Source organism: Podarcis gaigeae, assembly GCF_964106915.1.
Source record: "Podarcis gaigeae genome assembly, chromosome: 1".
Lineage (NCBI taxonomy): Eukaryota > Metazoa > Chordata > Lepidosauria > Squamata > Lacertidae > Podarcis > Podarcis gaigeae.
In genome coordinates this window covers 29,404,037-29,424,916 of record NC_139678.1, presented here as the reverse complement: position 1 = coordinate 29,424,916, position 20,880 = coordinate 29,404,037, and the positions used below count along the sequence as shown (strand labels likewise).

At 45.7% G+C, this 20,880-nt stretch overlaps 1 protein-coding gene across 5 annotated transcripts in view; it reads left to right on the top strand.

The window, feature by feature from the left end:
- The window catches only part of ADCK1 (aarF domain containing kinase 1), a 110,657-nt gene that overhangs the window by 73,710 nt on the left and 16,067 nt on the right, over positions 1-20,880 (top strand). For 4 of the 5 annotated variants that reach the window (XM_083735221.1, XM_083735222.1, XM_083735224.1 and 1 more), the window contains 3 exons: positions 6,035-6,193; positions 7,491-7,649; positions 14,624-14,740. In XM_083735221.1, the coding sequence (XP_083591347.1) occupies positions 6,035-6,193; positions 7,491-7,649; positions 14,624-14,740 (435 nt within the window). The remainder of the gene's footprint in view (positions 1-6,034; positions 6,194-7,490; positions 7,650-14,623; positions 14,741-20,880) is intronic. The other variant, XM_083735225.1, reaches the window with a different exon arrangement.

The window sequence follows — 20,880 nt, the reverse complement described above, 5'->3', positions numbered from 1 at the left end:
AAGAGTAAATTGAGATGGAATAAAGAGCATGTTCCCCGAAGCATCAATTTGCAGGGGGGGGGGGCATCAAAACAAAACAGGGTAACGGCCAGCACTATGTTGTATGCCAAAGCTGTGTTAAGTGGAAAGCAAGACTGTGTAGTCTTTCGGTAAACAGCAAGAGACAAAGCAATAAAGACATGTTAAGAACTATCCCAGTACAGATACGGAGTGGGAAAGATCTCAGCTTAAAAGGCTTGCTGAAGGAGGAAGGTCTTCAGTAGGTGTTAAAAAAAACAGAATGCCTGTCTAGTATTCAAGGGGAGGACATCGCAAAGGATAGGCCTCCAAACACACAAGGCCCGATTTCTACATTGGGCAGAATGGACCTCCTGATAAGATTGTTTCTGCAGAAGGCCCTCACTCCAGCATGCAGTGATCAGTTTGTTATTTAAGGGGTCAGATACCTTTCAGGTACCCTGGTCCCAAGCAATGAAGGTACCGGGGTGTCAGAGTATGCCTCTGTATACCATTTTCCAGGAATCACAAGCAGAGAAAGTGCTATTGCACTCAGTCCCTACTTAAGGGTTGCCCATAGGCTTCTGACTTGTCCACCCTGAGAACAGGATATTGAACTAAATGGTATTTGTCGCATCAAGCTGGGCTGTTATCTAGAGAGACGTTCTGTACAGCGTCTCAGTTTGGGGTGAGAAGCAGCTGTATCACCCACATGTTAGAAAATTATTATTTTAAAATACCTAATAGATATGCACTTTTGACAGCCAAGTTAGGGTCTCATCAATTAAGCTCTGCATTCATTAGTCAAGAAGAAGTCCAATCAGATTTCACAGGCTCAGCCCGGCTTCTATAAATTGTGGGCTGTTTGTTCTGACGTATGATGAATTATTCTTCATAATCCACTATCGGCTGCGATAAATCTAATCTTTCAACTTCTGCTGTCTTAATAACTCCTAGGGTAACAATGCAACACTTGATTTCTGAGCACAGAATGCACAAATTGATGGGGGAACTAGAGGATTTCATTTACTGCCCAGGTTTAAAGTTTAGAGTGGCTGTAGCTTGACGTTTGCTGCCACAACAAGCCTAGGTCTTGCAAAAGCCCGTGGAATAATAAATCTTTAATTTCAAGTGCTGAATATAATATATAGTTTGGAATAGGGTCAGGGTCGGTACATTCTGGCAGTCTTCCTCCACGGGAGGATTTTATGAAACTCCAGAAGCTCCCTGAGACCTGGTGTAGTAATAGAGGGAGCTGCTTTCTAGCATCTTACAGTATTTGTCCATCAAGCTCAGGGGGTGGGGAATCTTTTTCAGCCCGAGGCCTACGTACTGCCATTGGCAACCTTATAAGAGCTGCATGCCAGTGGTGTCTAGGTCCAGGGGCAGAAGTGAGCAGAGCATGTGACAGTAGATTACATTCCGGCCATGCAGAAGTCAAAAGTTTGCATCCTTCACTCCATGTTCTATCCAGGCTACCAAGAGGTGTTACCACATATTCCATATAGCGCATATTCCAACCAGGCAAAAACATTCAAGCAAGGTGTAGAACAGAAGGTACTGATTGGTGTGGCCTGGAGAGAATCCTGCAGCCTGAATAAAGAGGCTTGGGATGACCAGATCTGAGCCCTCACACTCCTGATGTAGCCCAATATTGTCTATTCCGTTCATCAGCCGCTCTCCAGGGTCTCAGGCTCTGTGTCACAGGGCAGAAGCATTGCCCCTGATTTAGGGGAGGTGGACTTTATACATTCTTCCTCCTCCCTGTTGTGTTGGAGCTGTGGCTTCCGGTGGTGCAAGATACAGTTTTAAGGAGTTTGAGACCATGCTTTTCAGGCTATCTCAAGCACTTCTGCGTTGCAAAAATGGGGGTGAGGGTGAGGATATGGAAGGAAGCCCATACTGTGGCAAAGAAACTTTGCCACAGTATGGGCTTCTTTCCTTTGCCGGATGGCAGCGGTGAGGGGCGTGGCTGGCTGGCGGGCAGGCAGGAGGGATGGTCGGCCCTGATAGGGAAGGGGTGGGTCGTAGGAAAGAAAAAAGCAGTGGCCCACATTATGAAGCTGATGCACTGGGGAGTGTTGGAATATATAGACAGTATATGAGAGTGAGAGAGAATGATTTGCTCTGCTGGGGTCTTGCAGCTCACATTGCTGTGTTATCTCAGCAGCACACCTGTTCATGTAGCTTCTATATCTTCCCCTTCCCAACCATTCTTCAGTTCCTGGGGACTCCACCAATCCAGTCTGGTGCCTGAGCTCTTTCCTTTCCTGGCTTTCCTATGTTTACTTTCCTTATGGTCTATCACTGTAGTGAAGTAGTCACTACTGGCTCCGTTTACACATAATGCTGAGGCAAACCATGACATTATGTCCAAACCTGGGCTCGTGGTTTGTTTGCCTCAAACAAGCAACAGGTTTTAAGCCAAGGAAAAATATTGGTAACAGCTCATGGTTTGTTTGGAGAGAAATAAACCCAAGCTCAGGTGTGACAAGGGTGGCATGTCCTGTTTTGCCACTTGAAGCCACTGCCTGTGCCACCCTGCCTGCTGTCTCTGCTGCCGGTGGAGAAGTGACGCCAGCATTGGCATCAGTTTCAGGTGAGACCTCACCGGTTTCAGGTGAGATATTGCACACTCTGTGATGCTGGTGCTGCTTTTCTGCTGGTGGTGGAGGTGGCAGGGCAGGTGGAGACGCCTCTGGGGCCCCACCTCAGGGACATCCGCTGCCTGAGGCCATGGCTTCACCCCACCTAATGGCTGTCCCGGCTTAGTTCACAGCAGGAGCAGGAAGGACTAAAGCGCCTGTGATTTTAGCCCAGCATGCTCTGCTTTCACCTCTAGTCCATATGTTTAACTTTGGTTTAAAGTGAATGTAAACGAGGCCAATGTATTGCTATGATTAGATTAGGAACTGGAAGAAGATCGAGCACCAGCAATTGTAATGGAGGGTTTTGGCGGGAAACTTCATCTGGCCTTAGCTTGCTAGATCTCTTCACTCATCACTTCAAGACAAAATGTAAGCTGTTGTGCCAAAGTAATATTGAAGAGAAGGCACAGTGGAGGCAGCTAGTGTTCTCTGGTAGTACAGATGTTCAAAAAGATTTCTGTGTGTGCTGAATGCCCTATGCAAATTGAGTATATAATTTAGGAGTTATGGGGAGGTAGAAGAAGCCATGGAAGCACCTATATTCCATTTATCCATGCCCGGTGGATGCTCTGTTCACCATCTTGTTTTACTTCATTACAGCCTGTATGCTTTTCAAATTCACCTCTGTAAACCTATGGGCTAGAGGCTTAATTTAAAAAGAAAAGGAAGCAAGCTGAGATTTTCAGAGTGTTGTACCCAAGTGTTGGGTTGTAGCCACTAATTTCTACTCATAGTAAACCCGCTGAAATTGATATACCTAAGTTAGGCAGGTCTGTTCATTTCATTGGGTTGTATCCAGTGATAGAGTAGTCTCATTGACATTAACGTGCATGACTAACTTAGGTTCATTAATTTCAGTGGTCTGTGAGTAGAACTTAGCTGGATATCATCCAAAGTGTCTACTCTGAGTAGGACTAACATTGGATACAGCCCGGTGTGACAACAAATGTGTGGAATACTCTCTGCTTTACATTTGAGGCAGGACCCTTTACTCAAGTGTAGGGGTTTCAGGTGTAGGTAAAAGTCACTTGCGGCTTTTACCCGCCCAAACAGCACCCAGCCCACGTGAGTAGTTCCCTCAAGCCACGATCTGACTCTCTACAGAATCAATCATTTGCTTTGGCGGTGTTGGTGAGGAAATGAATAAATCTGAAAGTGAAAAAGAAGAAGAAACAACATCTAGTAAACTGTTTGAGGGGAAAGAAATTCCTTTCTGAAGGCAAGAATGTCAAAAGGTTTGAATCATGGATCTGCTGTAATTAAAAAACACATAACTAGTCGTTTTCAAATGTGGTTGTTCTACTTAATTGATTTTGCCGCCGGAGGAATAAAATAAATAAATAAAAGGCGCCTTGCCTGTGAATTACTGGAGGCGGTTGAGACTCCGTTTGAATCTAATTGCTGCAAATGTGCCAGTTTGTTGCTGGTAATAGTTATTGTAAAAGAAGCAGGGTGGGGGTGGGGGCAATGGGGAAAGAGAGGCAGCGGTGTGTGAGGGGAGGGAAAGTCGCTGTCAGCAGCTGCATGTAGGCATCTAGGCCTCCTTCAGAGATGGTGTTTCTCTCTCCCCTCCCCTCGCAGCTTCATCAACACAAAAGATTTCTGTTGAATGCTTTGCATGTAGGCTCTGCTTAAAAGTGTTTTATTCATATTTAATTGCCGGCTTGCCGCAGCTCCCGTCTTTAATTACTGTGTAAAAAAGTGGGATATAAAAATGCACCAGCATTCCATTTGTTTTCTTTTCCCCCCATTTCTGCATAAATTATGTGTTCCTTGACTGCTGGCCCTGGTGAGATTTGTGTATTGTGTAAGCAGGGAGAAGGCGGTCTTCTTCTAAGCCAACTCTATTGGCCATTTTTGCTTTAACATTGGGTTGGGCTTGTGGAGGGGAGGCAAGATAGCCCTGGAAGGTTTCCCCACCTATACAATAATATTTCTGAAGGGCAGCTTCTGCACTGGAACCCCACCGGTGTCTGATAAGCCTCATTTCATACCTGCGAGCTTTATCTGACTGATCCAGTTTTGCTTCCTTCCTATGCAGCCTTGTATTTAACAGTTCACCTGGTAGCCACGGGTGGTCAGGAATTCCATGCAGGCCAGAGGGGTAGTGGGGGAGAAACAGATCCCCTTCTCTGTCAGCTTACATGCAGTGTTTCTCAAAGCTGGGCCCCCAGCTGCTTTTGGACTACAACTCCCATCATCCCTAGCTAGTAGGACCAGTGGACAGGGATGATGGGACTTGTAGTCCAACAGCAGCTGGAGACCCAAGTTTGAGGAACATTGGCTTGGAGGAAAATCAGAAGGTGCCTTGTACCAAGTCAGTTGCAGCCATGATGAGATGAGAGCCAGTGTGGTGTAGTGGTTAAAGTGTTAGACAGGGGGAGACAAGGGTTCAGACCCCCCACTCAGCCATAACGCTCACTGGGTGGACTTGGGCCAGTCAATGCCTCAGCCCCATCTACTTTACAGGGTTGTTGCAGAGACAAAATTGGGGGAGTGTATGTCACCATAAGTTCCCTGGAGGAAAGGTAGAATTATTATATAATAAACTATAGTAATTAGGAAGTTGCCATATATCAAATCATACCTGTGGTCCCCCTCCTCTGTACTGCCTACCTTGACTAGCAGGGGCTCTACAGGGTTTCAGACTCAGAAGATTCCCACTTTTACTTGGAGATGCTGAGGATTGAACCAGGATCTTTCGGCATGCAAAGTTCATGCTCCACTGCTGAGCTTCTCCAAGAAGCTGGCTTGGGTTTTGTGCTGGCTGTGAAGAAAGGAGACCCCCCTTCCTCAAAAACAGCACGGAAGTGCAGAGGGCTGTCAGAAGAGAGATGGCGTGCTCTGTTCCTCCATTGCCAGCCTCCTTCGTAGAAGCCTTTCTTTTCTTTCGCTAGCCTAACAAGAGGCTAGAAGGCATGGGGCTTCCGCTCTTCCGTAACTTTTGTGGACCTCTTCACATAGCTCTAAATGCCGTGTAGCTTCTGCCTGTTAAATCATTCCCTGTGATTTTACCTGCTACCTGCCAGGAAGGAATTCAGTAGTTACATCTTACCCCATTATGGAGCTGCTGTGACAGGAAAAACTTTGCCTACTATCATTTTTTCCCTGGCATGCAGCTGCTGAAAGCGCAGGAGCACTGCCAGAGCAAAAAGCTGACAACCCTACCCAGACTGACTTCCCACTTTTGCCGAGGAGCTTGCCTATTGAAAAGGCACACACCTTTTCTGGCTGAAATAGACTGAGAGAACAGGAAGCTTGGGTTGCAGTCCCCAGGCTGTCAGGGCTCTCCGTCTGTCTATGGTAATTAATGTCTCTCTGCATCCGAAGCATACCTGCGGGCTGTTTCTTAGGAGGCTGACAGCTTCCCTTCTTTCTTCCCCTTGCAGATTAATGAGTTGTTTATAAGTTTTGAAGATGCTCCATTGGGGGCGGCATCCCTGGCCCAAGTCCACAAGGCTGTGCTACACGATGGGAGGACCGTTGCAGTGAAAGTCCAGCACCCGAAGGTTCAAACACAGAGTTCAAAGGATATTCTGTTGATGGAGGTAAATGGCTACATTCATGTATCTGCCCCCATTACAAAACGGACATGTGTCACCTTTGGCACAGGCAGGCTCAAAAGCTGGGCTGGATCTTCAGAACTCTGCCAGCACCATGCTTCCTTTTGCTTCATTGAGGGTTGTCTTTAGTTTGTTACATGCATGAGAATCATGGAAGCACAGTCGGAAGGGACCACAGGGTCATCTAGTCCAACCCCCGGCAATGCAGGAATCTTTTGCCCAGCATGGGGCTTGAACCCATGGCCCTGAGATTAAGAGTCCCATGCTCTACTGACTAAGCTATGCTAGGCTCCAGATTTTTTTTCCAGATTCTGTGGAAAGAGAAATAACATGGGTAGAAGTTAGCGCTTGACTAACATTTCTCAGAAAATAATTTTATTGATTGATTTCATTCATGTATAAATCATTTCCCACAAGACATCCCAAAGCGATTAACAGTAAAAACATCAACAAACACGTCAACAATAAAAACAATTCCAAAGCCAATAGATACAGGGTCCTGTTTGGTCCTGATGGTCCTGTTCCGCTAGCTGAAAAGATGCATGCTAGCAGAAAAGAACTTTCCTCCATCTCCTCTCCCCTGTAAACCCTTATAATCGGCTCTAGAGGGTAGGGAAAACCTTTGGAGAAGATTAGGGGTGGAGGGAAGGGGAAACAGAAGTGGAGCAATGAATATAAATGTTTCCTTTGAACAGAAGGCTAATTTCTACACACATTCGACACATGTCTCCATGTCTTCCATCCAGTTAAGGAAGGGGCATTATCAGAGTTTTCATCCAGATGAAAACACTCAGGGTGTGGTTCAGAGGCAGTGAGGGCTATGGCCTGGAGAAACTTTCAAGGGTCAAACATAGCAGCCTTGAAGGCCACATTTGGGCCCTGGGCCTGAAATTCCCCAACTGTGCATTAAAACACAATAGTAAATCCACATACCTGTTTTTCTATCCACCTTTACTCCATCAATCATCATTTTTATTAGATGGGCTGTTTCCACACTAGAGCTTTTTGCAGAGCTTAGGCACCACTTTTCCAGTCATCTGAAGCCACTTCTGTCATTGGAGCTAACTGGAGAGGAGAATAGTGCTCAGGGAGGTAAACTGTGGCTTAAGCCCCCTTCACATGCACACCCCTATCACTGAGAAAATTAGAAGCCACTCCCCACATCAAACTTCTCCCATCATCACCTAGCTTGGCCTTCAGTGCTGGCTTCTTGTTGCTGCCTGGTACTGCAATGTAGTTTAGGATCCTTTTGGAAACTTACGATGTGACTACTTGGTTCCAGGTCCTTGTCTCGGCCGTGAAGCAGATCTTCCCAGACTTTGAATTCATGTGGTTAGTTGAAGAATCTAAAAAGAACTTGCCTCTTGAGCTGGACTTCCTGAACGAAGGGAGGAATGCTGAGAAGGTGGCTCACATGCTCAGAAAGTTTGATTTTCTAAAGGTAATGTGTGCACATGCAATCTGAACGTCCAAGTGAGTGTAAGACTGGCATTCAGTAGGGGCAGTGTTGTTATTAATTTGCTATTGGGGGTGTGTGGGTGGGGTATCGAAAAGTGAATGTAATTCTGCTGATGCTGCTGAATAAGATATCGTAGGGATATCATTGGCCCTCACCAGAATAGCAGGGAAGGGTGTGTGTGTGTCTTACATTGGTCCTGCAGGCACTGCCTGGAGGAAGAAAGAGGTAGTAATTTTTAATGACTAGTTTTGGGCGCCTCAGCAAAAATGGCAAAGAACACAGCTGGGACACTATTCTCTGCACAGCTCAGTAATTTCTGTGCTGAACGATTATTTCAGCCTTGGTACAACAGCTCCACGTAAACTCGGTCCTCCAGGAAAACTGAGTTCTAGAGCACTGGGTGGCCTCTTGATGCACAGAATATTCTCTTGAATTACCTGACTGTTGCCTGAATATTCAGGCTGAGAGCATTCTGGGGTGGTAGCCAGCAATTCAGAATCAGTGTCTGGACCTGACGTTATAAGCCTGGCAGTGTGGATACTAGGAAGGAGCATCATAACCATTTTGTTAGAACTCAGAATGAGTTTAAAAAAACAACAACAAGAACCTACAGCACTGCTTGGAAAATGGAGACATCCCTATCCTGCTGCTGCTTTGCTGAGTCTACCGCTTGGCACTGTAATGAAATAATGTCTGATGCCACAGTTGGTCATGCGGCTAAGGGCATGCTTCACTGGAAGTTTCCTGAAGCCTTGGTTTAGTAATACTTTTATTATTATAGTTCTAAACCAGAGGGGGAAGGAGGTCCTACGAGAAGGAAATAGCCTTTTTGCTCTTTTCAGCAGAAAGCTAGTTGCATGGTTGGCGTTGACAGGTGGCCTGATCTCCTTTGGTGTGCATTGCCAGAATCAGCTGGGGGTGAGGGTGGGGATCCACCACTCTGAACAGATCAAGATTTCTTTTCAGGATTGAAAGGTAGGGAATCAAACCTAATAATCATCTTAGGGGTTGTTGTTACTCCTTAGGACAGATTTCAAGTCCCCCCCCCCCCACTCTGAATTTATTCTTATTAACTACTGTGGTACCTCTGGTTACGAACTTAATTTATTCCGGAGGTCCGTTCTTAAGCTAAAACTGTTCTTATCCTGAGGCACACTTTCACTAATGGGGCCTCCTGCTGAGAACGCGCCTCTGCCGCGCAATTTCCATTCCTATCCTGGGGCAAAGTTCACAACCAGGAGCAGCTACTTCCAGGTTAGCAGAGCTCGTAATCCGAAGCGTTCGTAACCAGAGGTACCACTGTACTAGGCCGTCAGAAGTCCCCTTTCATTATTTCCTCACAACAATGGAAAGGAACTGAAATAAAAGTAAGAGCAGGGGTTGTATTCCTTAATAATTTCTCAGTAGTGTATCTCTATGAGGTAGGCATTTGAATAGCAGTTGCTGGAAATCACAAGTTGGGAGAGTGCTGTCCCACTCATGTCCTGCTTTTGGGCCTGCCATTTTGGCATCCTAGTTTTATTGTTGCAAACGGCCTAGAAGCCATTTTGGCATGTCAGGGGTATAGAGATCAAATCATCCCCATCGTCAGGCTTTGGTTGACTGCTGTGAGACTAAATGGGCCTTTGCTCTGACCTACTGGGACTCTTCTTATCTGTGTGCACATTAATATATATATAACACACGCTCACTCCCCTATAGCAATCTAGGCCAGTGCAATCACACATGATTGCCATGTGCACACTAATACGAGTATACTGCTACCATAGGTACAATCCAATACATAGATTTGCATGTGTGAAGATAGGGGCTGAATTCCTCAGCTGCCATTGCTGAGAAATGGCCAACTTTGTAGAGTGCTCATATACTGATGCTGTCACATTGCTCCTGCACATAGACCTATAGTGGTCTGTGCACTTGCCAGGTTCATGCCTTCATAAACGATTGTAGGCCCCTGCACAGGAGCAATGTTGCAGCTCCTACGTCACATGAGCCAGGCTGCTCCCTCTGTGCTGTGTGTGTGCCCTCTCTGCTTTTGTGTACATTCATTGACACATGTACACATACCTGGATATTGCAAACAGGCACACTTATGCAGGTATGTCTTTGCCTACATATGCACTTGTGCAATTTGCTGCTACCCTTCTGTTTCTCTCGAAAAACATTAGGCAAAAGCCTTGCTCATACATTCAGAGCCCCATGAATGTAAGAGGAGCCTGATGAATCAGGCCGCTGGCCCATCTAGTCCAACGTCCTGTTCTGATGGTGGCCAAACAGATGCCAGCTCTTTCAAAACTTGATTGCAACCCAGCGACACTCTGCAATGCTTCTTCCATCTGTAATGCTGAGCAAACAGGCCTTAAAAGGGCGGAAAAGGCCAAAGGCTGATGGCTTGTTCTAAGCGAATGTTTATCAAGAGTGTTGCGCCTTGGAGAGCAGCTCTGCTGCTGCTGCTGTAACAAGTAAGAGAGTGTGGAGCAAATCCCCATGGAGACAGCCAATCACATCCTCTCTGGGTTAAAGAGCCACTGCAATATCGATTCAGGGAATAATAACAAATTGCTGCAAAAATGGCTAAATAATAGATTTCCCCTGTCCAACCCGTCAATTCCAAGACGTTTTCATCAACCCCAAAGGCAACAGGGGAGTTGTTTCCTGGTAATTCCCCCTACCCCCCAGAGTTAAAAAAACCCCCAACAACAACACCCATAGCGCAGCAGGGAAGTAGATTTCTTACCATGAACCCAGTTGAGCTTGTAAAGCCAGAGATAAATTGTTTCCATGTGCAAGCATTAGGGCCAAATGTCTGTGCATCATTTAAGCTTGCCAAGGACTATGACTCTGTGCGAGTGAGACTTATGCACAGCTTAATAAGGACCATTGACTGCTGCTGTAAATTTTGGAATGGGGATAAATGTTGACGCAGGGTTAAAATAAGCTACAGGCTTTGGTATCAGTGGATTTAAGAGCCAGTGCATGGTAACAGCAGGGGCTGGAAAAGTTGGGAATCAGTGTGCTATCAATGGCAACTAGCCACAATTGCTATGCTCTGCCTCCACAGTTGGAGGCTGCAATGCTGCTGAATAGCAGTTGCTGGAAACCACAGAGAGGGCAGTTCTCTTGTGCTCAAATCCTGCTTGCTTGTTAACCACGGGCATCTGGGAGGACAGGTGGGGCATTGGCCTGATCCAGCAGGCTCTTCTTCTGAACAACTTTAGGTACCTTCCTTTCATTTTGAATGCATGGCTTCAGCAAGTATTCTGCAATGTGCTATAGTCTGAGAGAAGGTGAAAAGTGCTGTAGTTCTGTAGCGCTTGAGAAAGTGAGTTTGCAAACCCAGACTAAGGAGCAGTGGCACAGAAATGGAAATTTCTGTAATTTTGGAGCTATGTTTTTTTCCAGGGCAGAGGCTCCCCACTCTGCATGAAAAAGAAGTTGGAGTGGGGCATTGAAATATAGTTCTCTCAATCCCAAACGTACCTGATTATTTTAACAGGCAAGTGTATGTGTATAGTTGGAGTAACTAACCTTTGGCTCACCTGATGTTGTTACAGTCCAGCTCCCACCAGCCTCAGGCAGCATGGCTGATGGAGAGGGATGATCGGAGTTGTAGTCCTAAACTTCTGGAGAGCTATAGGTTAGCCAACCCTGGTGTATAGGATTCAGCCTACAATCTTGTACACATTTACCCGGGAGTAAGGAGCATTAAATTCACTTTTGTTCATTCATTCTTTCACTTCATAAATAAGTTCCAGGAAGCAGAGCACAGCAGCTGAGACATCTCTCTCTCTCAGTGTTCTACTTCCTGTTCTTTACCCAACTGGTGCTGTGATGGGAGTAGTTGGAAAACCACAGTAAGAAGATGAAAAAACACCAGGGGGAGACAATCAGTAATTGGCCAACAGTGGTTGGAAGACAGCTGTTAGATGCACCTGATAGAAAGACCAGGAATGAAGATCAGTTAACACATAGGTTTATGGAAGGCGGTGTAAGACTCAAAGAAAGGGATTCTGGCATCTAGGCCCAGGTGCCTTATGCTCTGTGCCAATCTAAACTCACCTTGCCATGCCTTTTCTTCTCCTGCATTGCTGACAACTTGAACTTTGCTTCTTGCTTGCTTTTATGAGATTACATTGCCTGCCGCAGGGCCTTCAGACATGTGGTTGCTCCCTTTGGGCTTTGTCCACTTGCCTGCCTCAGACTATTTTGCTTACCTCTGGCCCCTTCAGCTGCCATCTCTAGGAGTCTCTGGCCTATCCATTGAGCTGCTTGCAGGTCTGATCTCACTTGAGTCCTGACAGGCAGATGAAATGGAAGATGCCACGATTGAAAATGGTGCTCTGTATGCAGGAAGGGACTTAATGATCTCTCAGGATTTTTGCAAGGATCCTCCTATTTATGAGGCACTACCCCCCCCCCTGCCAATAGCTGATGTGATAGCCTGGAGGCCTGTGCATGGGTCTTGTCAGCCTGGCTGCATCTGTGCTCAGAGGGACGCTGCTGAAATACAGATTAGGATTATTTATTACTGACAGAACAATGCTGTGTGTGCACTGTGCATAACAAACAAGAGATGTGGGCTCTCCCCTGGACGGTGGTTTCTGCAATTCAGACATATGCAACAAGTTGTTGTTGTTTAGTCATTTAAAGGTAAAGGTAAAGGGACCCCTGACCATTAGGTCCAGTCGCAGACAACTCTAGGGTTGCGGCGCTCATCTCACTTTATTGGCTGAGGGAGCCGGTGTACAGGATGTGGCCAGCATGACTAAGCCACTTCTGGTGAACCAGAGCAGCGCATGGAAACACTGTTTACCTGGAGCGGTACCTATTTATCTACTTGCACTTTGACATGCTTTCGAACTGCTAGGTTGGCAGGAGCTGGGACCGAGCAACGGGAACTCACCCAGTTGCGGGGATTTGAACCGCTGACCTTCTGATCGGCAAGACCCGCGTCCCTCTGTTTGGTCATGTCCAACTCTTCGTGACCCCATGGACTAGAGCACGCCAGGCACTCCTGTCTTCTGCTGCCTCCTGCAGTTTGGTCAAGCAACCTGAAAAGGGTTACATATTCACCATGCTAGGTGCACAGGTCGCTGCAGATTCATGACATGCTCAGACACACATTTGCGGGTCTTTGATGCCATGTCCTCAGGTGAATCCAGGCACACTTGTATAATAAGTATGTGAACAAAGAAAAATGCCTTAAATTGAATGAAACCATTGGTCAGTCAGTATTGCTTAGACTGACTGGCCGTCTCTCTTCAGGGTTTCAGACAGGATTTTTCCTGTGACTTACTTGGAAGTTACAGGCATTGAACCAGGGATCTTCTGCACACAAAGCATTTGCTCTACTACCAAGCTCTAACTTACGCATAAAGACATAGAAGAAGAGCCTGCTGGATCAGGCCATTGTCCATCTGGTCCAGCATCCTGTTCTCACAGTGGCCAGCTAGATGCCTATCAGAAGCTCTGAAGCAGGACCTGAACACAGCAGGACTCTCCCCTCTTGCAGCCTCCAGCAACTGGTATTCAGAAGCATACTGCCTCCAGCTGTGGAAGTAGAACATAAGTAGCCACTGGTAGTTTTCTCCTCCATGAATGAGTCTCATCTTAATAAAACCATCCAAGGTTGTGGCCATCACAGCCTCTTGTCAGTGGCGAATTTAGGGGAGCACAGCCAGTTTGGTTGCACTGGGTGCACAGCCTTGGGGACACCACTTGGGATGCCATAACTGTTACTTAGAATGGGTGCAAGAGGTACGGGGGGCACTGAATTTTGGCATCACACAGGGCGCGGCTGAAATTTGAGACCCCAAGGTCTGCCACTGCTCTTGTGGGAGCAGATTCCAAAGTTTAGCTGTGTGCTGTGTGAAATGCTTCCTTAGTGCTCAAAGGCTTATAACCATTGTCAACAATACTACTTGAGATCAGTGGACTTTAGCCCGCTATTTTCAGTGGATTTACTTACCATTATACTTAGCTGGATTTCACCCAGCTAAGTTTGGAGAGTAAGGTGCATCTATCTGTTAAGCAAGCAGAATGTTACGTTTACTGGAAGTTAGTTCAGCTAGCATAGCATTGAGGAAAAGTTTGAAAACCAGAAAGATCCAGCTTGCTTGAACTGGCATAGAAATCACTGGCTCTGCTTCTGGGCCGCTTAAAGAAAAAACACAATATGCTCTGCTTTTCCTCTAAAGCATGAGTCTGCAGAATTCTGGGACCTTTCCACTGTGTCTTTTATTCATCATTCAGGTTTGGGTCTGTAAGGTTGCTGGCTGGCTCGTACAAGAAACAGAATGCTGGCCTTTATTTTACAGGGCCGATACAGTAAGGAAACCTCATTCACAGAGACTAAAAGAACACCACAAGATTTCAACCCTTTCCTCACATTTTGGCTTTCATAATTATTCCAATCATATGCTTTCTGACACATTCAAACACACACACACACACACACACACACACACACACACACACACTGAAATGATGGTTCCAGGACCAAGGTGGAGAACTTACAAAGGTGGCCTAAGACATTTTGCTGCTTGAGGCAAAGGACAAGATGGCACCCCTCCTTTCCATGCATACAAGCTGACTAGCTGTTGATTCTTGCTTCAATGTGGGTGATGAGACAGTGTACTCTACTACTTTTGAGGGCAGCAGGCTAGTTTAAGGTATGCAGGGCAGGTTGCTTGGAAGGAACACAGAATTCTGTCCTCCATTACTTTCCTGTCTCCCTCTGTATCAGCTGCCTGAGGTATCAGCCTCCTTCTAGGGCCTGCCCTGAGTGCTTACTTATGTCAAGTTATGATAAGGCCTTTGTCAAAAGTTTTGTGTATTCTTCCTTTGAGGACTTGGATGAGCTCATTTCTCCTACTTCTTGGCACTTCATGCATATACACTTTCTCTTCTGTTCCCCTTAATCACACGGTGTTCAGAAGGTTGTATTCTTTTTTCAGATCCCTAAGATTTATTGGGAGCTCTCAACAAAGCGTGTACTTTTCATGGAGTTCATGGAAGGTGGGCAGGTGAATGACAAGGCCTACATGGAGAGAAATTGCATCAATGTCAATGAGGTAATGTTCCCTCTGTCCAGATCTGTCCGTCTTTCTATCTACCCATCCATCCATCTGGTATTTATAGGCCATGCCTTAAATATTTTACATTAAACAATTTAGAATGTGATAGCAATAAAAACAAAAGATGTAGGAACCCTTTCTGCATTCCACAAAAGCACTATTTTTGGCCCACAAAATGAAATGAATGAAGTTTCAGCACAGCTTTACATACAGTTCCATTCTTTGTTAATAAGTCCCAGTTCTTTCTTTTAATTTATTTCCTAAAGGAAAGATGTGTGCTTAGAGATGTCATAGTCTGTTCCAGATGTGGTCATATTTCATCACCTGGTGAAATGATTCCTGTGTGCTGGGTGCACATAGCTGGCTTTTGGGGGATTAAAGTGTTTGTGTCCAATGGGAAAGGAACCTAGTCTTTATTTGCAAGAACCGGGCAGGCTCAGCCTGCCATCCTTGCCTTCCTCCAAGTCAGTGAATTCTGATTGAATCACTGCTGCCTACTTTCTCCCCTGTGTGCTATTGATGAGTGTCGAAATGCCATTTGGTTGACTAGCTATCAAAGAGCTCCGGCACAAAATCAATTGTACTTAATCTGTCTGTCCGCCTGTCTCCGGAGTCTGGACGCTCCCTGCTCTCATCTTTTTTTATTCTGTGGCAGAGTTCACTCCGTGTCAATTATAGACATTCCAAAATATATCCAGGGGGGGGGGGGATATGGTCATGTGTTCATTGCCCTCCAAGAGGTTACATCTTTATTCTCCTACTTCCCACTAGAAGGAATTGCTCACAGATGTAAGTAAGCTCACACAAATCACATTAATGCACTAATTGCCAGTAGCATGAAGGGAAATTAGTACTTAGAACCACTGCCTCATTGCCTTCCTATGCTTCCAAAGCTATCATTTAGATGCACTGTATATAACAGTTCCTAGCATTCCTATCACATTCTGGTGTGACCAAGAAACCCTACCATGCGAACTGTTTGATGGGGCCATGCAAATGAAGGGGCAGGACTGTGCAGAGAAGTAGACTTGGGTCTCTGTGTCTGCTGTCATTGAGTTCACCAAGGGCCAGGCAGCAGATCCAGCACCAACCTTTGTGTTGACCCTGAGTCCGGCACTTTCCATTCCGAATACATGTTTGCTGTTCATTCCTGTGTAGTAAAGGAGAGCCATTCACTTGGGGACACTGTTGCAGGGAAGGCAAAAGCACTCACTGACAACATGGGAGGACATATTGTCTCACACTATGCAGAGGTCCTTGATATTTACATGGCTATTTTATCTGAGAGAGTAAAGTTAGATTTATTCCATCTTCTCAGGTCTTTGTTGCTTTGTCGCCGGAGAGGCTTGCAATTTTGGAGGTATAATTTGTTAAGGTTACTGGTTATTTGTACCCCCAAGTATCTTAATTTTGTATGGCAGAGTTTTATCTTTGTGATGTTAGTGAATCCTCTTTGGATATGAGAGGGAGTGTTGAAGCACATTGCCTCAGATTTAGCAAAGTTCACCTGAAGGCCTGATACCATTGCAAAAGTACTGAGTTCTTTGATCGGTGTCGTTGCTTTTATAATGGGGTCTGGTGTCGTGATCATCAGGTCATCTGCAAAGAGCCCTAATTTATTTGTTTCAATTTTAATTCCACACCCTTAATATTAGGGGCTGCCCTGAGTCAAATTGTTAAGGCTTCCAGGGCCAGGATGAATAGAAAGGGAGACAGTGGGCATCCTTTATAATATTGTTGATTCTGCATTTAGCTGAGGCTTGGGAGTAAATTTGTTTGAGGGTTTGTAGTACAGAGGAATCGAAAAATTCATACTGGTTAATACTGCCAGTAGGTATTTCCATTCTAAGCAATCAAAGGCTTTAAGTGTATTGAGGGATATAATTGTCAGTGAGCTTTTAGTTGTTTTGCTATGATTGATCAGATTCAGTAACTTCCTGATGGGATCCATTATGTTGTGGCCAGGGATAAAGCCAGCTTGGTCTGGGGCTATTAGTTTGTTGTCAGGGAACTGCCATCGGAGCCAGAGGTGGAGGGAAGGCTCCGGAGGGATGCCGGAGAGGGTCCCAGTAGGGAGAGAGGCAGCCCATCTGCTGGGGAAGGAAATCAGTGTAGCACCAGTGGAGAAGGGGGGCAGATGGGGGAATCGGAGAGGAGGCTCCAGGACTCCTCGCCGGAGACCAGTGGGGAGAGCACGGGTCCTCCGCCGCCCACACCCTCCCTGCGCAGAAGACTTCCGCGCAGGGAGAGTAGGCGGAGACTTGGCGTCAAAGAACTTCTTTGCTGGAAGAAGTTCAAGAAACGCCCACTGACGGATTCTGCCAGCGATTGAGACAGCCACAGGTGAAAGGCTGTCCAGACAGAAAGGGTTCAACCAGGCAACCTAGCCAGGAGTGGCAGCAACTTACGCACGAGCAACCCCTAGAACCATTACATTTGTATAGGAAGGCTTTTAGGCGATTAGCCAGGATAGATGTGAATATCTTTCAGTCCTGATTTATCAGTGAGTTTGGGCAATATGATTCTACTATGAGGCTATCTTTGAATGGTTTTGGGATAGAGAATATTTTGGAGGAGGGCCAGGTTTTGGGGATCATGTCATGTCATTAAATAGGCAAGTCATGTAGGACGCCAGGGTTTCCTTGAATTTTTTTATAGAAGTCTGCTGTGAAAAGCAACTGGGCCTGGGACTATGCAAGGTTTCAGATTTTTGAGGACCATCTCAATTCCTCTGGGGTGATAGGACTGTTCAGGGATTCTCATTCCTCTGCAGTTAAAATTGGCACAGATAGTCCTGCTAAAAAGGTTTTGATTTCTTGCTCAGATGAGTTCTGGGAGGGGTATAGATTAGAGTAAAATTCCGCAAATGATTAATTTATTTCTATGGAGGAGAATGTTGTGTTTCTATCCTTTTTTTAGTAATGCAGTGTATTCTTGTTTTAAGAGATTTTTTTCCTGCGCTTGTTCACTAATAGTCTGGAGTTTTCCCCTTCATACTCGTAAAATCGTTCTTTTGAATATAGGATGTTGATCGTTGTTTTATTAATTTCTAGGGAGTCAATCTCCCTCCAGCAGGGATATTCTTACATTCTTTAGGAAATATTTGTGGGGAATGTTCGTCTGTGAACGGCATAGCCTACCTGTTAATAATATGAGCTGTGTGTATTTATGTGTGTACTGTTTTTCCACACATGCATACCCACACCCTAAAAGAAGCTTAATATGTATAAATATATAGAGGGGAGAGAGCGAGAGTTAGTGGTGTGGCCAATCTATAAAAGTGGGCCTCAGCCATCACTCAGTGGTAGATTGCATGCTTTGTCTACAGTGTTTATTTATAAGACACCTTTCTCAATCGAATCCACCACCAAAAAACCAAAGAGATCTCAGCCTGGGGGAAAACTCTTCCTGGGGTCTTGGAGAGCTGCTGCCAATCAGAGTGGGGTGTGCTTGGCTTGTCTCTGTGTAAAACAACTTCATACACTTTCAAAGATCTCAGTTTTTCTCAGCTTTGCTACCTCATATAAATATTTGAAAGTCCCTTTTACTGGCTCAGAACATTGTCCCTTCCACCCAGCAATGCCTACTCTGCCTTGCAGTTAGTCTCTTAAGTCTTTCTCAGCCCTGCTGAGTGCTATTTTGTTCTCTTTTTTTAAAGAACAAAAACAGACACTGAGTGTGCTGGGGATTAAACACGGAGCCTCCTCTATGTTCTAGCATTGATCTGCAGTCTCTCTGTGGACCCACAATGGCAAGCATGCCACCTCACTCCCCCCTGAAAGAAGCCTTGCCATTTATTTATTTATTTTTGCTGGGAGGGGCTCAGAGGAATCTGTGCTAAGCAGGCTTTCTTTTGTAGAGCAACACAGCCTTGAAAAAAGCAGCCTGAGCCTCTCTCCTCTAAATGGAAAGGATCCCTGAGGTGAAAGCTCCCTTCAAACCAGGTTACTGACATTTACTTAATGCCGTCTGTAGCGGGATTATCATTAAAGCTGCCCAAAAGCACATTAATCTCCCTGGATCCATCCGAGCGCCGGACTGTAATGGCATTTAATCAGAGAAGCCTTTGATTTCTAAAGACAAGTGCAAACACTGAGATATCTGCCTGTGGAACAGTTACTTATTCATGTGCGAGTGCGGCCTAGAATGAGAACATAGCTGGAGGACTAAGGAAAGGCGGGGAAAGAACTCGAGAAGACGCATCATGAAAGTAGAGGGCAAGGCAAAGGGAAGGAGCAGGGATGTGTGTTTGGGAACGGAGATCTTTAGGCAAAGGGGCTTTCCCTGGATCAGGCGGCCGGATAGCGTTGCATAATATAGAGACAAGGGCATGGCAGCTGGTTGAATGTATTAAGATCAGAGAGTAGCCAAGTATTCTCACTCTGCTCTCCAGGCCCTGTGGTCCAGGGGCTACAAGGATATTTTTGCATATAATTCCTCAGGCTCCATCACAAAAATGATGTTACAGAGCTGCAAGGGCTTTGTAGTTGCAGAGCGCATGATCTCAGCTGTAGTGGTACCGAGAAAGGAGATACATGAATGCAGCAGGTGGGGGGAAATTTGCAGACCAAGGGCAATATTCCCCTCTGGACGACCTTCCAAGGGTCACCTGCTGGTGGTGGGCAGAGCAATAAATTTTAATGTTGCCTTAGTACACTAGGCTAGCTTCTTTCTGGGTCCTCCATCCAGGCAAGCAACAGGAGTTTGCAGAGTTCAAGAACACATTCAACCAGGTTGGTGGTGTGAAATAGAGCGGTGACAATAGAAGTGAGATGAAACCTGCCCTCAAAAGTAATGATGATGATGATGATGATGAAGTGTAGGTAGATGGGTTCCCATGAGGCAAAACACAGTGATAACAGCAAGAACCTTAAAAGAAACCTGCATTGAATTCTTTAAGAGACCCCAGTATCCAAAATCACATGCAGTTTTATTAAGAATAAAAGAGAAAGGAGGATGTGAGTGGACAAATCAAAATTCTGAAGCAAAAGGAGCTCTGTGGTTCAAATCTGATTGATCCCAAGCTGTTTATTTACAACACAACATTCTGGACTCTTTACTCCCTAGGAGTAAAGCAGCAAGGACATTGAGCTGCACATTTCCTGATGGTCAGTGATAAATAGGGGACCCAGAGGCTAGCTGCGAAACCAGTGGGCCCTGGTCTGAGGGACAAGGACAAAGGCTTGCATCCCACAGTTCACTTTTATGGACTCTCTCACCCACGTTGGTTTGAGTGACAGCTGCCATTGCAGTCACCAGTCAGAACCCAAGTCACATTAGGCAGGTAACCCTTGTGACGCCTGTTGAGAAGTGAGGGGATGCTAGATGCCTCCTGAGGTCAGTGGGAGATGGCGACCTTGGTGTTAACTTACAACCCAGATTTCCCCCAGATTTCTGCAAGACAGGCTCAATAATTGATCTATGGATTTGGAGGCTTGGTGGGAATTAGATGCTGGCCTTGCTTGAGGAAAATGGAGGACCAAGTAAACAGGGTTTTGACAGTACATGTGATTTTCTGCTACCACCCCAGAAACACAGAAATAATATTTTATGTTCTGTGATGTGTTAGAGAGATGGTTCATGTCAAGCAAGAATTCTGATTCAAGTAATAAAAATGTAAGTGCATCATCACAGGTATATGTGCTCTGTATCGCAACTATTCTCTTCCCCTCCTGCGTGACGACTGTGAATTCAAGCTTTTCACAGCAGAGTTTTGAAGCCTTTTTGTTCCCTCTGTAAATAAACAGTCAACAGCCTTTTGTCCTTCCTTAAGCCTCCTTTTCTCAAGATCTCAAAGCACCCCTTCAAACATCAGTGGACTTTGTCAGGAAATGGCAAGATTCTGGAACTGGCTTATAAGATTCTGCCAGCTAAGAACATAACAATAGCTTGCTGTATCAGGCCAAAGGCCCATCTATTCCAGCATCCTGTTCTCACAGTGGCCAGCCAGATGCCTGTGGGAAACCAGGGAGCAAAACCTGAGCACAAGGAGGCTCCCCCCTCCAGTGGCGTCCAACAACTGGTATTTAGAAGCATTACTGCCTCCAGCTGTGGAGGGAGAGAATAGCCATCCTGGCTAGCAGCCATCAATAACCCTCTCCTCCATGAATCTGTCTAATCCTCTTTTAAGCCCATCT